General features: G+C 37.2%; 1 protein-coding gene and 3 pseudogenes across 2 annotated transcripts; all 4 read left to right on the forward strand.

Annotated features, from left to right (window-relative positions):
* The first annotated feature begins 1,235 nt into the window (after window positions 1-1,235).
* Window positions 1,236-3,555, forward strand: LOC149497211 (subtilisin-like protease pseudogene; annotated as a pseudogene).
* A 2,679-nt stretch (window positions 3,556-6,234) lies between these two features.
* On the forward strand, window positions 6,235-8,701 carry LOC149497212 (subtilisin-like protease pseudogene; annotated as a pseudogene).
* A 934-nt stretch (window positions 8,702-9,635) lies between these two features.
* Window positions 9,636-11,989, forward strand: LOC149497213 (subtilisin-like protease pseudogene; annotated as a pseudogene).
* Window positions 11,990-13,873: 1,884 nt separating this feature from the next.
* LOC149497214 (subtilisin-like protease) lies at window positions 13,874-16,169 on the forward strand. 2 transcript variants are annotated; one of them, XM_089720557.1, is made up of 2 exons: window positions 13,905-14,004; window positions 14,056-16,169. In XM_089720557.1, the coding sequence occupies exons 1-2, from the start codon at window positions 13,905-13,907 to the stop codon at window positions 16,167-16,169; spliced, it is 2,214 nt and encodes a 737-aa protein (XP_089576683.1). The 2 variants fall into 2 exon arrangements, with proteins under 2 accessions (XP_089576682.1, XP_089576683.1); XM_089720556.1 differs by having other exon boundaries at window positions 13,874-16,169.
* The last annotated feature ends 2,274 nt before the right edge of the window (window positions 16,170-18,443 follow it).

Genomic DNA, 18,443 nt, shown 5'->3' on the forward strand with positions numbered 1-18,443 from the left:
GAAATTAGTAACACCATTTAGTATTATTAGAAACTAATAAAATTTCAAAAAAATTTTTCCTAATACTCCATTAATTTTAGGCTTTAAATTTTTTCAGTAATTTTTATCCCTATTCTTATTCACTTTTTTTTTTTCATATTTAGAATAAATTCAAAATTCATTTGCATTTATTTCTGAAAATACCTTGACATTATATTTGAGAAAGCTATGAGGATGCACAGTTTTGTTATAAATTTTAAATTTTTGTAAAATTTATTTAGAATTTGACTTTTTTTTTTACAATTTAATTTAATAATATTCAAATCTATAAAACTGAATTATCAAAATAGAATTCTTCATTTTTTTGCATTAGCCATTGATTCCTATTTTAAATGCTCATGTTCCCCAGCAACGATCTTGCTTGAATGAACTGTAACTGGTCCGCCAAAAACTCCTCAGATTGCTGAATTTTCATCAAGATTTCCTTGTTTCGCAAGTCCTTGGATCCCGAAGTAGACATTATAGGTCCTGGTGTGAAAATTTTAGCTGCTTGGCCATTTTTAGTTCATAATAGGATAAATTCAAAATCAAACACTTAATTTACTCCCAGGAACTCCAATGTCTTGCCCTCATCTTACTGGTGTTGCTGCTAATGCATATGAATTGAACATATATATATTATTATTCTTTGGCATGCCTCAGATTTAGGTTATGTTTGAGAACCAAAGAAATAGAACCATTATAAAGTTTCTGAATTTGCACTGATCCAATTCTTCTATTGATTCTCAGATATTTACTACTTTACATGCTTATATATGCAAATTCATTAATTAGTTGATTGCATTACAGCTTATCTAACATATAATTGAAATCTTGAAAGATAATATTGTTGTTTGAGTGAAGAGACTCCACCCTCCTACGCTCAATTTGGCTTTTGAACAAGCTCAGTTACAAGAACAATCAATCTCAACCGCCATAAACGAACTCCCAAACGAACAAACTCCTGAAACTCAATCATCCTGAACCCACAAGAGGTTTTGATAGTTTGGGATATATATGATTGTGATTAAAATAGATTGTTTGCTTGCAATTGTCTGCCTATGTGTCAATAATGCTGTCGTCAGGATTTCATGCAGGAAATGTATACGATAAAATATGAGGTGTCAAGTATGAGTTCTAATACAGTGAAAACGTTGTGTATGAGGTGTCAAGGTTGTGTTATATAATTTTTTGTCAATGTATTGAACAGTATTGATTGAATGAAAACATAACTCAGATTCATCTTCCTCTCTCTGCTTCTCTCCTCTCAATAACTACTCGTTTTTCCCTCTATTATCAGCCATGTTGCTTGTGTATTTCCTTATTCTTACTTCCATCTTTACATCATCAACAGCCAATTTTGAGGCAACAGCCAGTTCATCAACAAGTGATGCAATTATGAAAGAGGAAAGCAACTTAGAGACTTACATTGTCCTTTTACTGAAACCAGAAGGCGTAGATTTCACTGAGTCTAAATACTTAGAAAGCTGGTACCAATCTTTTATGCCAGCGGACACCTTTAGCTCAGATCAACCACGTTTGATTCACTCCTACCACCATGTGGTAACTGGGTTTGCTGCAAAACTTACAGCAGAGGCGGCAAAGGCCATAGAAAGGAAGGAAGAAGTGGTGCTAGCCCGCCCCCAGAGGATGGTGACACTGCATACAACTCATACACCTAGCTTCCTGGGACTCCAACAAAATTTAGGACTTTGGAAGCAATCCAACTATGGAAAGGGGGTGATAATTGGAGTCGTGGATAGTGGAATAACGGCTGATCACCCTTCGTTTAGTGGTGAAGGAATGCCGCCTCCACCAGCAAAGTGGAAAGGGAAATGCGAGTTGAATGGAAAATTATCGTGCAACAACAAGCTCATTGGTGCGAGAAATTTTGACACTAACAGTAATGACTTGGTGGACAGAGCAGAGCATGGGACTCACACAGCTAGTACAGCAGCTGGAAGTCCCGTTCAAGGTGTCAGCTACTTTGGCCAAGCCAATGGCACTGCGGTTGGAGTGGCACCATTAGCACACTTGGCAATGTATAAAATTTCTGGCAGAGATGATATGACTGGTGAGAGTGAATTGCTGGCTGCAATGGATGCTGCAGTTGAGGATAGCGTTGATGTTCTTTCACTTTCCTGTGGTAATGGTTCTCGTCTTTTCTATGATGATGTGATTGCAATTGCTGCATATGCAGCTACTCGAAAAGGGATCTTTGTGAGTGTCTCGGCAGGAAACGAAGGGCCAAATTATAGAACTTTGTCAAATGAGGCACCATGGCTTCTCACTGTAGGGGCAAGCACTGTGGACAGGGCTATAAGAGTAACAGTGTTACTTGGAAATAATGAAGAGCTAAATGGTGAATCTCTTTTCCAGCCCAAAAGTTTTCGTCCAAAATTGCTTCGTCTTGTTTATGCTGGCGCAAATGGTAAAACGTCATCTGCATCGTGTGAAAAAGGATCATTGAAAAATGTTAATGTCAAAGGTAAGATAGTGTTGTGCGAAGGAGGATCTGATACGATTCCAAAAGGCCAAGAGGTTAAAGACAATGGTGGTGCTGCCATGATTGTGATGAATCACGAAAATGAGGGCTTTGATATCACACCTGTTTATCATGTGCTTCCTGCATCACATGTGAGTTACGCTGCAGGATCAGCAATTAAAGCCTATATAAACTCAACACCATCACCAAAAGCTACAATCTTGTTTAAAGGAACTGTGGTTGGCTTGCAAGAAGCTCCTCAAGTTGCCTGGTTTTCCTCTAGAGGTCCCAGCATAGCAAGTCCTGGGATCTTGAAACCAGACATTATAGGCCCTGGTGTGAGAATTTTAGCTGCTTGGCCACATTCAGCTGACAATACTACCAACAGGTTCGAGATGCTCTCTGGAACCTCAATGGCTTGCCCTCATCTTAGTGGCATTGCTGCTTTGCTCAAAAGTGTACACCCTGACTGGTCACCTGCAGCCATAAAATCAGCGATCATGACCACGGCTAATCTGTATAATTTTGGAGGCCAACCCATTACTAACGATCAATTCTTTCCATCCACTCTCTTTGATGTTGGTGCAGGGCATGTGAACCCATCAAGAGCAAATAATCCAGGACTTATTTACGACATCCAACCTAAAGATTACATTCCTTATTTATGTGGTCTCGGTTATTCAGACAAACATGTAAGAATTATAGTGCAGAAGAAAGTGAAGTGCTCAAAAAGAACAAGAATACCTGAAGCACAGCTGAATTATCCTTCATTTTCAATCGTACTCGGGTCTAGTCCGCAGAGATACACAAGAACAGTCACAAATGTTGGCCCGCCTCACTCAGTTTACTTCCTTGAGATCGTTGCTCCAAATGGTGTAGATATTATGGTGACCCCTCATAAGATTATTTTCAGCAAGGTGAACCAGAAAGCTACATACTCGGTAACATTTCGCAAAAATGGGAAAGGTAACGGATCCTACGCTCAGGGATACCTAAATTGGGTGGGTGAAGGGTACATTGTTAGGAGCCCAATTGCTATCCAACTTAAATAAGCAAGTATAGGGTATAGGTGTATGGGTTATCCAATGCAAACCTTACTAGAAATAATAATGGATAAAAGGAGTGAACTTGCTTGTTAAAAACCAGTTGGCTTCTATTCAACAACCAAGATCGAATAAAGAAACTAAGAGATCACTTCGAATTTCTCGGCACCAAAATTGAAGAGTAAACATGATAGAAACAGAAATGCACCTTCAAAGTTCTCTCTCGCAGTTCTTGCTGCTACTGAATGGAACGAGTTTGGGTAAATTCACAATCATTTGTTGTGCACTATCGACCAAATGCGATCACCATTACAATCAGAAATGTCATTTCACAGCCGAGAACCAACAATCAAACTAATAGAATGGCACATAGTCGATCACTCTATACTGAGTAAGACGAACAAATATCGCTGATTAACTCACTTGCAAATTCTGAATTTTACGGTCAGTTAGCCATTTTTGTCCGCTAGCTTCACGTTATCCCCCTGACAATCAATTGCTACTAGAAAAAAAAGTATAGAAAAACCAAAAAGTATATAAAAACAACCTACATCAAAACAAGGAACTCAGACTGGAAGCTTTTGGCATTGTAGAGAATCAATGGCGAGCATGGTTTCCTGATGTGGTCTTTGTTAAACGGCAGGTTTAACGTATCCCTTAATTTTAAAATACACTGGCGTGTCATTTTGTTTGCATAATTTGGCAAAATATAAATATTAAAAATTTAATTTAACAAAAGTTATTTTGTCTTTTTTTTTATTTTTAATAACTTATTAACATATCAGAAGTCTTTCGTTCAATAAATAATTATAAAGGTTGTAAACTAATTCCTTATATATTTAAATTTAGAAATCTTACAATTATTTGGGAGCGTCTAAAAAAAAATAATAAGTAAACAAAACGGGAGACAGATTATTTTTACCTGTCCTAAACTTGCCGTTTATTTTAGAAGAAATCCGGTTCACATTAAACGGCTGGCCTTTTTCATTGAACAATTTTTATTGTACGTTTATTTCCAATATAATGTCGCTTTTCTAAAACGACCCACCTGCTTTTCAGCTGTCTTCTACACGAAATGGTGAGCTGGCTTGATTTTTGGAGGAGACGACTCCAAATTTTAAACGACTGGCTGTGTTTAAGTTAAAGTTCTGAATTTGCACTTGTCATATTCTTTTATAGACATATGCTGCCTTTAAAGTAGCTTTTTTTTGCTTTTTTTTTTTTTTTAAGATCCAGAAATTCCTTGGGAATTGTGTAAGTTTTAGTCTTTTTGTACTAATTAGTGGAGGAGGAGCTTAATTTCAACTCAAAACGATTATCCAAACTTCCTTATTTCTTGGGGAGTGAGTATTGATTTATAAAGTAAAAATCTTTCAATTATATATATGATGAAATGAAAGAAAAAGTGTGTGTGCTTCACCCACCAGTTGCTGTAAATCAAGTCTTATGTCTTAGGAAACTTCTTAAAAGACTACTGAGGTTTTCTGTGACAATAACCTGCTGTTGCCATGGGGGAAATCATGTGCTTCATGGGAAAACTAGACACATTAAAATCAAATATCAATTTTATAGTAGAAGTTGAAAGAGATGAAGTGCAATTTTACATTGTTCCTTTGAAGATCAATTAGCTGATATTTTTACCAAAGATTTGCAGAAGTTCAGGTTTGAATTGTTAAGAGAAAGATTTTGAGTTTGCAGCGGTCAATATGACAAGGAGAAATGTTAGAGAAGAGCTATGACATAGTTATGATGTATGCATGTTCTTAAAGTAACATTCTTTTTGCTGATATTTTTTTTTTTTGAGAAATTCTTTGAGCAATTCTTTGTTCATGGATTATTCTGTAAAGCTTTAGTTTTTTTATTGGAAAATTAATAATATATTCAGCTTAAAAAATCAATTGGAGCTTTTTAATCTTATCTAAAAGATAATAAAAATCTCATTAGTGCATGTGGTTGATTAATTAGAACAACAAAGACTTCATAGTTCCTACCCAATTATATTATCCCAATTGTTTGTGTAAGCTAAAGCAATGGATTAGTAAGCAGCGGAAAGAGTAATTGCGGGATTGATTATTATGTTGGGTCAGTCCCTTTTATCTCTAAGAGTAACTAAATATTAATTGAATCTGTGGCCCGTTAAAATGACTCAGCCTGAATAAATCTTGTAAATATATATATAAAAGCAATGGAATAGTCCACCATTAAAGCAATGATGTTACTTTTTTGTGGAATAGCAATGATGTTACTTTTTTGTGGAATAAAGGTAAATTAATATGTGAATATGAAAACCACCATGAGATTATTGGTTAACCAAAGCACGTTTCGACAATGGTCCAAGACTTCCATTAAAGCTTTATTTTTAACATTGACTAGCACCATTACAAGTCTCCCATGGCTGTAGTTGGCCACCCATTATCTCTCTTTAGTTTCACATTGACCAGCACCATTACGAATCTCCATGGCTGTAGTTTGCCCCTCATCATGTCACTTTAGTTTCACATTGATTACGAATTTGGACTTGAACCTAAGAAAAATTATAACCATAAACAATTCACTCATTTGCAAAATGAATGTATTTATAATTTTGCAAATTTTATTAAATATAAAAATGTTTATTTTAAAAATATTCCAAATCTTTTAAAAAATGTGTTTCTCTGTGGCTAAAGATGCTATATATGCGCACTCTTGAGTAAGGTTGAAGCAACTCAGAAGCAGCAACACTTTCTAGTTGTTCCCATAGTATGGAAAACAGAAGCTGCAAAAAATATCCAACCATGTTGCTTATGTCTTTCCTTATTCTCAATTCCATCTTTAGGTTCTCAATAGCCATTTCTGAGACACCAGTTAGGTCATCAACAAGTGAAGCAACTCTGGAAGAGGAAAGCAACTTAGAGACTTATATTGTGCTTTTAATGAAACCAGAAGATGTACAGTTCACAGAGTCCAAAGATTTAGATAGCTGGTATCAATCATTTTTGCCAGCTAACAGCTTTAGCTCAGACCAAGTCCAACCACGTTTGATTCACTCCTACCACCATGTGGTTACTGGGTTTGCTGCAAAACTTACAGCAGAGGAAGCAAAGGCCATAGAAATAAAGGAAGGAGTGGTGTTAGCCCGGCCCCAAAGGATGCTGACTCTGCATACGACTCATACACCTAGCTTCCTGGGGCTCCAGCAAAATTTAGGACTTTGGAAGCAATCCAATTATGGCAAGGGTGTGATAATTGGAGTTGTCGACAGTGGAATAACAGCTGATCACCCTTCGTTTAGTGGTGAAGGAATGCCGCCTCCACCAGAAAAGTGGAAAGGGAAATGCGAGTTGAAAGGAACATTATCATGCAACAACAAGCTCATCGGTGCAAGAAATTTTGCTACTAACAGTAATGACTTGGTGGATAGGGATGAGCATGGGACACACACAGCCAGTACAGCAGCTGGAAGTCCTGTGCAAGGTGTCAGCTACTTTGGCCAAGCCAATGGAACTGCAGTTGGAATGGCGCCATTATCACACTTGGCAATGTATAAAGTTTCTGGCAGAGACAATAAGGCTGGTGAGAGTGAATTGCTGGCTGCAATGGATGCTGCAGTTGAGGATGGCGTTGATGTACTTTCACTTTCTATTGGTAGCGATTCACATCCTTTTTATGACGATGTTCTTGCAATTGCTGCATATGCAGCCATTCAAAAAGGGATCTTTGTGAGTTGCTCAGCAGGAAATGAAGGACCTTATAGTAAAACTTTATCCAATGAGGCACCATGGCTTCTAACTGTAGGGGCAAGTACTGTAGACAGAGCTATAAGAGCAACAGTTTTACTTGGAAACAAAGCAGAGTTAAATGGCGAATCTCTTTTTCAGCCAAAAAGTTTTCTTCCAAAATTGCTTCCTCTAGTTTATGCTGGTGCAAATGGGGACGCACGATCTGCATCATGTGACGAAGGATCATTAAAAAATGTTAACGTGAAAGGTAAAATAGTGTTGTGTGAAGGAGGATATGAAACGGTTTCTAAAGGCCAGGAGGTTAAAGACAATGGTGGTGCTGCCATGATTGTAATGAATGATCAGGATGAGGGCTTTGTTACTCAAGCTGATAATCATGTGCTTCCTGCATCACATGTGAGTTACATTGCAGGATCAGCAATTAAAGCCTATATAAACGCAACATCATCACCAAAAGCTACAATCTTGTTTAAAGGAACTGTATTTGGCTTGCCAGAGGCTCCTCAAGTTGCTTCCTTTTCCTCTAGAGGTCCAAGCACAGCAAGTCCTGGTATCTTGAAACCAGACATTATAGGCCCTGGTGTGAGAATTTTAGCTGCTTGGCCACATTCAGCTGACAATACTACCAACAGGTTCGAGTTCCTCTCTGGAACCTCAATGTCTTGCCCTCATCTTAGTGGCGTTGCTGCTTTGCTCAAAAGTGTACACCCTGACTGGTCACCTGCAGCCATAAAATCAGCCATCATGACCACGGCTAATTTGTATAACCTTGGAGGCAAGCCCATTACTGATATTTGGTTCTTCCCATCCACCCTCTTTGACATTGGTGCAGGCCATGTGAATCCAACAGCAGCATGTAACCCAGGTCTTATTTATGACATCCAACCTGAAGATTATATTCCTTACTTATGTGGACTTGGTTATTCAGACAAACATGTAAGTGTTATAGTGCATAAGAGAGTGAAGTGCTCAAAAAGAACAAGCATACCTGAAGCTCAGCTGAATTATCCTTCATTTTCAATCAAATTGGGGTCTGGTCCACAGACATACATCAGAACAGTTACAAATGTTGGCCAGCCTCACTCAACTTACTCCCTTGAGATCGTTACACCAAATGGTGTAGATATTATTGTGACCCCTGATAAGATTAGTTTCAGTGAGGTGAAACAGAAGGCTACATACTCGGTAACATTTAGGAAAAATGGAAAAGCTAATGCATCTTATGCTCAGGGATACCTAAACTGGGTGGGTGAAGGGTACCGTGTCAAAAGCCCAATTGCTGTTATAATTGAATAAGCAAGCACAGATATAGCCTTGATTGACTATGCAAGCCTTATTAGATAATATAATAGCAACTTAAGGAATGAACTTTCTTGTAAAGCAGTTGGCTTCTATGCAACAACCAAGAATCAAATAAAACTATATAGTTGTCTAAACTAATGCAAGTTGATGACTTCTAATTTCTCGGTAATTTCAAAATTGAAGACTATAGGACTAGAAACTTAAAAGCACTTTCAAAGTTCTCTCTCTCAATTATTGTTGCTACTGATCTCTTTTTATTATTCCCTGATACGACAGAAAGTAATGCATTTGGGTAAATTCAGAATCATTTGGTGTCCACTATGATCCATATCCGATCACCATTACAAACAGAAATGTGCATTTTAGACCAGAAGAACCACCAATCAAGCTAACAGAATGCACAAGTTGAAACAAATCCAGTAGTCGATCACTGTAAACTGAATATGGAAAAAATGGCTTTTTTTTCACTTTTTTAAACCACCGTGCGTTACCTATTACCTACTACCTAATACTTCTGTTTTAACTCAGTAGTCCCCCTCCCATGAATAAGCTGACATATGAAGTCTTTAATGAAGCCTATACAATAGGGAGATTGATTTTGCTATTTTTGCTAATAAAAATAGTTTACAATTTAATTACAAATTTTTTTGCTAAGATAAACCAAATCAGATAGTAAACTTGTATTTATTTATATTTGTAGTCGACAAGAACAATATGCTACTCCTTGGCACTAGACCAATGTTCATAAAATAACAATTCAGAAACAGCTTGATCTTACATATATAAAGTTTATCACAGCTATGCTGTGAAATTGACTGGCTGATATTACTAAGCCATGGAAATTGGACAAAAATTTATCTTTGAAAAAGCTATAAATTTGTTAATTTGTCAACTCCCACACGCTTGATAAGTCTGCCAAAAAAAAAAAAAAAACAAATGCCGGCCATCAGAATAACATCTTCATACGTTCATTCCTATGTCACCGTCTAAAGTCAGAAGCTATATATACATGCATAAGTTTGTTGTAAGTCAATATTACCTATAGCATTTTCTACTTCTTCAATTAACATGGAAAACACAAGGAAAAAAATGTCATCAATCATGATCCTTGTGGTTCTCCTTATTCTCATTTCTATGTTTAGCTCTTCTCAAGCAATCACTAGTACAACACGGATACGTACATCAGGTGATGTAAATGTGAAAGAGGAAAGCAAGCTAGAAACTTACATTGTCTTCCTAGAGAAGCCAGAAGGAGCTGTATTCAAAGATTCAAAAGATTTAGATAGCTGGTACCAGTCGTTTTTGCCAGATGATACCTTTAGCTCAAACCAACCTCGTTTGGTTCATTCCTACCACCAGGTGGTTACAGGTTTTGCTGCAAAACTTACAACAGAAGAAGTCAAGGAGATAGCAAAGAAGGAAGGCTTTGTCTCAGCCCGCCCTAGAAGGATGGTACCTCTTCACACGACCCATACTCCTAGCTTCTTGGGTTTGCAGCAAAATATAGGATTTTGGAACTACTCAAATTATGGCAAAGGAGTGATTATTGGACTTATTGACAGTGGAATAACGCCCGATCACCCTTCATTTAGTGGTGAAGGAATGCCTCCACCACCTGCAAAATGGAAAGGCAAGTGTGAGTTGAATGGAACTTATTCATGCAACAACAAGCTGATTGGTGCAAGAAATTTTGCACTTGACAGTAATAACACCGATGATGAATACCATCACGGAACTCACACAGCTAGCACTGCAGCTGGAAATCCTGTGGAAGGAGCCAGTTACTTTGGACATGCCAACGGCACTGCAGTTGGCATGGCACCATTAGCTCATTTGGCAATGTATAAAGTTTCTGGCAGAGCAAGTGAGGCTGGAGACAGTGAAATACTGGCTGCAATGGATGCTGCTGTTGAGGACAATGTTGATGTTCTTTCCCTTTCTCTTGGAATTGGTTCTCATCCTTTCTATGATGATGTGATTGCATTAGGTGCATATGCAGCTATTCAAAAAGGAATCTTTGTCAGTTGCTCAGCAGGGAACTCAGGTCCCTGGAATAGCTCTTTATCAAATGAGGCACCGTGGATTCTTACTGTAGGAGCAAGCACCGTAGATAGAGCAATAAGAGCAACAGTGTTACTGGGAAATAACGTAGAGCTAAATGGAGAATCCCTTTTCCAGCCAGCAGATTTTCCTTCAACATTGTTGCCACTTGTTTATGCAGGTGCAGATGGTAATGAATCATCTGCATACTGCGAGCCAGGATCACTGGCGAACATTGATGTCAAAGGAAAGATAGTGTTATGTGAAGGAGGATATGGATCAATTTCCAAAGGCGAAGAAGTAAAAAACAATGGCGGTGTTGCTATGATTGCAATGAATGGCGAGTATGATGGCTTTGTTACTGGAGCACAACTTCATGTGCTTCCTGCATCACGTGTGAGTTACATGGATGGCCTAGCAATCAAAGCATATATATACTCCACACCATCACCAAATGCTACTATCTTGTTCAAAGGAACGGTAACTGGCTTGCCAAATGCTCCTCAACTTGCTGAATTTTCCTCGAGAGGTCCTAACATAGCAAGTCCAGGAATCTTAAAACCCGACATTATAGGCCCTGGTGTGAAAATTTTGGCTGCTTGGCCAGTTTCTGTTGACAATAGTACCAAGTTTGCTATGATCTCAGGCACCTCAATGTCTTGCCCTCATCTTAGTGGAATTGCTGCTCTACTAAAGAATGCCCACCCAGACTGGTCACCTGCTGCCATAAAATCTGCCATTATGACCACAGCTAATTTAGTTGACCTTGGAGGCAAGCCCATTTCTGATGAACAGTTTGTTACGACAACGGTGTTTGACATAGGTGCAGGTCATGTGAACCCATCAAGAGCAAACGATCCTGGGCTTATTTATGATATCCAACCTGATGATTACATTCCTTACTTATGTGGCCTGGGCTATTCTGACAAACAGGTGGGACTCATTGTGCAACACACAGTGACGTGCTCAAATGATTCAAATGTACTTGAAGCTCAATTGAATTACCCTTCATTTTCTATCAAATTGGGGTCCACTCCGCAGACATACACAAGAACAGTAACAAACGTTGGCCAGCCGAACTCCATTTACACCCTTGAGATCCTTGCACCAGAAGGTGTGAATATCAAGGTCACACCTGATACAATCAATTTCAATGGGGTAAATCAGAAAGCAACATATTCTGTGACATTCAGCAGAGATGAATATGCTAGCGGTGCAACTCAAGGATACCTGAATTGGGTGGCCGATGGGTATAGTGTTCGAAGCCCAATAGCTGTCATATTTGAATAAGGAATGTACCACGTTTCTAGAGCTTGTAGAAAGACTTGCTCTAAACAGAGAATAACTAATGAAGATTGTGGTTGTATGATCGGTCTGCTTGATTTTATGCATTAAATAAAATTGGAAATGAAATTCTGTAGTTTTTTTTTTTATTCATTGATCAAATAAAATATATATTTTTGGTGTTAACAATCAAGTATCTTTTACTGTAGTTCTTTGAGATTGAGGATCCTATTGATGATATTTAGCAACTGCTGAAGATTTGACTCCATGGTATCTGCCGCAGGTTCTGGCTTCACCATATTTAGAGCTCCATTTTTGCTGTACCTGAACAAAGAACACGCCAATTTCATATAGCTTATAGCAAGAGTGTGCATTAATGGTTGAATAACCAAGAGAATTCTAAAGATTGTGATTTTGAGTGACATATTTTTGAGAATTGATATATAACACGAGTAAGTTGACGAAAAATTTCAGGAATTATGTACTTGAGTAAAAAGTTGAGTCTCTGACCTTTTGCTTGAAATAATAATTATTTAAACTGCCACTAAAAACAATTCATGTATATAGTAAAACAATGGTTTTTTACTGTATCATTAATATACATTTAGAAGACGTAAATCCGACAAATGCACAGTGCACATTTTAGTGTAATTTTATCACTTTTGTCCGCATGATTGCATCAGTGTTCCTCAGCATTATTATTTCATTAGTTCAAACTCAAGTAAGTCCCAACAAGACTCCGTTTACAGCTTGCTGCTACAAATAGCAACTTTCCTTGTTCATAACCTCACATAAAAAATTACATCATAAAGCAAGAGGATACAAATTAAATAAAAAAACAATTGGAATCTCCAAGAAAATTCTAAAGCTTGATATGTGATTAATACATTTTTACTCCAGAATTAGAAATGCACATCTATGCTGAAAAATTTAGCATTAGCTACGTTTTTTATTTTTTATATTTAAAAAAAAAAAAGGTTCATATAAAAGGCTTAGCCCCAATGCCAAATCACCAAAAATTTATTGGGAATTACACAAACTTAAAGGACTCACTTTACTGAATAGAAACATACTTCTTAAACTCTTATTTTCCTCTTCTCCACTCTGATAATACACCCATTTGGTCTTTAATTCTTTATCTATATCCCACTTATCCAAAAGTCCATTTCTGATTTCTATCATGTCATTGAGAATTATTTAAAGCATTTCAATTGAACTGCTATTGTTCTTTGGCAAATAATGTCTAAATCTCCTCAGCAATCAGCTTTTTTAGTACAAGGGGAAAAAAATTAAAACACTAATGTTTTCGTTGATAATATAAATTCATATCTAAATTTGGTTGTAATGATTTGATTTGTCAGTTTACCATAAATTTAAACGCGGCAAAACCAAGGATTAACTTTCCTCACAAATGTACAACCAAATAGCTGATGTTGAAAGGAACTGCCTTTTCATTTAATTATTGGAAAAGAAATTAATATAAAAAGCAAAAGAAAAAAAAAAATCCCAGAACAATGTCAACTCCTGAAAGAGAGAAACAGGAATCATAAAAGAAAAAAGAACAAAAAAATTGAAAAGGAGATTTTGTACTATGCATAAAAGACAACTTAATGGAAATTACTTGGAAAACTCTACTAAATTCAGCTCTTGTGAAGAAAGTCAAACAATATATAGCCGGTAAGAAAAATTAGCTACTTCTTAGCACTAGACCAATGTCCAAAAATAACATTCCAAAACACCTTCACCTTACATACATAAGGTTTATCGCAACTTTGTTGTGAAATAGACTGGCGACATTACCAAGCCCATGGAAAAAACCTTATGCATGGAAAAGTTGTAAACTTCTAATTAGTCAATTCCCAAAAGCTTAAATAAGTCCGACAAATAACAATGAAATGCCGGCCAGTCTTAATACATTCACTCCTCTGTCACCTTCTACAATCAAAAACTATATATACATGCATAACTTTCCAGAGTCAATAGCAGCAAGCATTTTCTAGTTCTTCAATTAATATGGATAACACAAGGAACAAAATATCATCAACCATGATGCTTGTGATCCTCCTTATTCTCACTTCCATGTTTAGCTCTTCCCAAGCAATCACTAGGACACGTATACATTCATCAAGGAGTGATACAAATGTGAAAGAGGAAAGCGAGTTAGAAACTTACATTGTCTTCTTAGAGAAGCCAGAAGGAATGATGTTCACAGATTCCAAAGATTTAGATAGCTGGTATCAATCCTTTTTGCCAGATGATACATTGAGCTCAAATAAACCTCGTTTGGTTCATTCCTACCACCAGGTGGTTACAGGTTTTGCTGCAAAACTTACAGCAGAAGAAGTGAAGGAAATAGAAAAGAAGGAAGGTTTTGTGTCAGCCCGCCCCAGAAGGATGGTACCTTTTCACACAACTCATACTCCTAGCTTTCTGGGTTTGCAGCAAAATACAGGATTTTGGAACTACTCAAATTATGGCAAAGGAGTGATTGTTGGACTTATTGACAGCGGAATAACGCCTGATCACCCTTCATTCAGTGGTGAAGGAATGCCTCCTCCACCAGCAAAATGGAAAGGGAAATGTGAATTGAACGGAACTTATTCATGCAACAATAAGCTCATTGGTGTAAGAAATTTTGCAACTGATAGTAATAACACGGATGATGAATACCAACATGGAACACACACAGCTAGCACTGCAGCTGGAAGTCCTGTGCAAGGTGCCAATTACTTTGGGCAGGCCAACGGCACTGCAATTGGCATGGCACCATTAGCTCACTTGGCAATGTATAAAGTTTCTGGCAGAGCAAGTGCGGCTGGAGACAGTGAAATACTGGCTGCAATGGATGCTGCAGTTGAGGATAATGTTGATGTTCTTTCACTTTCTCTTGGAATTGGTTCTCATCCTTTCTATGATGATGTGATTGCATTAGGTGCATATGCAGCTATTCAAAAAGGGATCTTTATCAGTTGCTCAGCAGGGAATTCTGGCCCTGAGAATAGTTCTTTATCAAATGAGGCACCATGGATTCTAACTGTAGGAGCAAGCACTGTAGATAGAGCAATAAGAGCAACAGTGTTTCTTGGAAATAATGCAGAGCTAAATGGAGAATCCCTGTTCCAGCCAGCAGATTTTCCTTCAACATTGTTGCCACTAGTTTATGCAGGTGCAAATGGTATGGCATCATCTGCAAGCTGTGAGCCAGGATCTTTAAAAAATGTTGATGTCAAAGGCAAAATAGTGTTGTGTGAGGGAGGATATGATGCAACTTACAAAGGCCAAGAAGTGAAAGATAATGGTGGAGTTGCCATGATTGTAATGAATGATGAGTATGATGGATTTGTTACTGATGCAGATCTTAATGTGCTTCCTGCATCACGTGTGAGTTTCATGGATGGTTTAGCAATCAAAGCATATATATATTCCACATCATCACCAAATGCTACTATCTTATTCAAAGGAACTGTAACTGGTTTACCAAATGCTCCTCAACTTGCTGAATTTTCCTCAAGAGGACCTAGCCTGGCGAGTCCAGGGATATTAAAGCCTGACATTATAGGTCCTGGTGTGAGAATTTTAGCTGCTTGGCCCGTTTCAGTTGACAATAGTATCAACAGGTTTGCTATGATCTCTGGCACCTCAATGTCTTGCCCTCATCTTAGTGGCATTGCTGCTCTACTAAAGAGTGCGCACCCAGATTGGTCACCTGCTGCCATAAAATCTGCCATTATGACCACAGCTAATTTAGTTGACCTTGGAGGCAAGCCCATTTCTGATGAACAGTTTGGTACAACAACAGTGTTTGACATAGGTGCAGGTCATGTGAACCCATCAAGAGCAAATGATCCTGGGCTTATTTATGATATCCAACCTAATGATTATATTCCTTACTTATGTGGCCTGGGCTATTCTGACAAACAGGTGGGACTCATTGTGCAACACACAGTGACGTGCTCAAATGATTCAAGTATACTTGAAGCTCAATTGAACTACCCTTCTTTTTCTATCAAATTGGGATCCACTCCACAGACATACACAAGAACAGTAACAAACGTTGGCCAGCCTAACTCCACTTACACCCTTGAGATCCTTGCACCCGAAGGTGTGAATGTCAAGGTCACACCTATTACAATCAATTTCAGTGGGGTAAATCAGAAAGCAACATATTCTGTGACATTCAGCAGAGATGAATATGCTAGCGGTGCAACTCAAGGATACCTGAATTGGGTGGCCGATGGGTATAGTGTTAGAAGTCCAGTTGCTGTGATATTTGAATAAGGAATACGGCATGTTTCTACAGTTCTTTTAGAAAGAGTAGCTCTAAATACAGAATAATGTACTTCTAATGCTGAAGATTCGAGTAGTTTGGTATGTTATACTTGATTTTATGCATTACATATAATCGGAAGTGGTTTTTTCAGTTGTTTTATTCAATTATCAAATATAATCTATATTTTTATGTTATGGTCAAGTATCTTTACCATAATTATTTGAGATTGAGCCATGAGTTGGTGATATTTAGCAACTGCTGAGGATTTGGCCAGTCAATATTTGCCTCAGGTTTTGGCTCTACTATATTTAAAGCTCCACCGTTGTCATACCTAAACACAGAACACAGAACATGATAGTGCCATATAGCTTAGAGCAAGGGCATGCTTTTATGGTTGGGAATAACCAATATAATTCTAAAGGTTGTGATTTTTGAGTGACATATTTTTGAGTAGTGACATATAACACGATTAAGGTAAACAAAAAAATTTCAGAAACTAATTATTTGAGTAAAAAGTTGAGTCTCTTTTCCTCAAAAAAAAAAAAATAAATAAATAAATAAAGTTGAGTCTCTGACCTATAACTTAGAATAGTAATTATTTAAACTAAATAAAAATTCTTTAAAACTACCGATCACTACGATCATGTATATCATAAAACAATGATTTTTACTATATTGTTAATATATTTTTAGATGAAATAAATTCAAAAAATGTAGAGTGCACAGTTTAGTGTAATTGTATAACTTTTGTCTGCATCAGTTTTCCTCAGCATTATAACATCAAAATTTACTACGCAAGGTTTATCATATTATGAATTATGATAAACCAACAGGTATGTGAGCAATGTTTATCGAATCATATATGGATTATCGTAGATTTGTTTTCAAATAGGCAGATGGAAATAAGTAGTTCGTATTATCGTTGTGTATGGCTCTAGTCTAGATGTGGAGCTGATCAGAAATAAACCTGAAGTCAGTCAAATTGCAGATACAGAAATAGAATACAAAAGCTGATGTTAATTTAAGAAGGAAGGGCAGCAGGATACTCGAATCACTAGGAAAGGTAGGTTTTATTAATGGAGACAAAATTTTTTTTTTTTTCTGAGTATAGAATTAGAATCAACAACATATCTTCTACTCTAAAATTTCAATAAAATGTTTGTCAAACAAAATAAACTCACAGAACTATTAATGAATATGTTATTGGATCCAATTATCCAAACCAAGAACCGAAGTTTGAACATTACAATAAAAATGCGGTAGCTCAAATTAACCTTGAATTGATCGGAAGTCAGACATGGATTATAAATAAATTTAACAAACTTGATAAATCACCTTGGAGCCCATGCCAGTTGAGACCTGATTATAGGATATCAAGCTTCAGATATAACATCTTCCATGGCATTTGAGTCGATGTAACACCTTCAAAAGGGTATTTCTCTCCATTGTAAGGCAAGGGGTGCTCAACGTCATTCCAAAAACTACAACTAATTGTTAAGAAGACAAGATACCAAAGCAAGGCAATTGCATTCACCCTCCATCAAAAATCGAATCCACCACAACTTGGACTATTAAATACCATCTGATTACTAAGCTATCAAATTCTTTACGCGATCCATCATTTGATTACTGGTAATAAACTTTGTTTCTTGAACTTGGAAATTTAATGAGTGCCGTTCTTTTTTTGTTATCTATGCTGAGCATTCCTTTTCCTTCTTTATCACTAACCATAGAAAATATAATGCTCCATGCGCAAAAACATCTCAGATCACAAATAGACTATTCATCTGGACCCACAGGGACAAAAAAAAAAAAAAACACCTGATGGCTGATAAACTATTCTTAATTTGGCTTTCCACTGAAGATCCAGAAACCTTGGAAATGGACAAGTTTTTTGAAAAAACCCGGTTGGAATTTGTTGGAAAGTAGGAAACCAATTGGGAGAATAACACCCAATATATCGTTTCCAATTCATCATTCTCCAACACCCCAATCGTCGTAAGCCTTGAATAATGCAGTTGCAGCAGATCCTTCATTGGAATTAAATTCATTAACAATTAATGTATGAGAGCTTTAGTCATTCTGCTTCCTCTTCGTTATTGCGACTTCTGAGTTTCCAAGTCAAAATTTGTGGCCTCTGCCCTCTGATTCCTGTAGGGTTTCGCGCCTACCTTTTCTGGTTCTGCCAACCCGCAAATTCAAAATAAAATACAAAACGTTTCGATCATTCTCGTTTCAGCCAAGTAATATGCCACGTAGGAAAGTGTGCCAGTTGTTGACCA

The sequence above is a fragment of the Jatropha curcas genome, chromosome 4 (genome assembly GCF_041381405.1).
Source record: "Jatropha curcas cultivar XTBG-Jc1 chromosome 4, XTBG_Jcur_1.0, whole genome shotgun sequence".
In the NCBI taxonomy this organism is placed as follows: Eukaryota; Viridiplantae; Streptophyta; class Magnoliopsida; order Malpighiales; family Euphorbiaceae; genus Jatropha; species Jatropha curcas.

Bases quoted from the DNA above. Each gene is read 5' to 3' on its own strand.
- LOC149497214 (XM_089720556.1), top strand. From the start codon at position 13,905: ATGGATAACACAAGGAACAAAATATCATCAACCATGATGCTTGTGATC.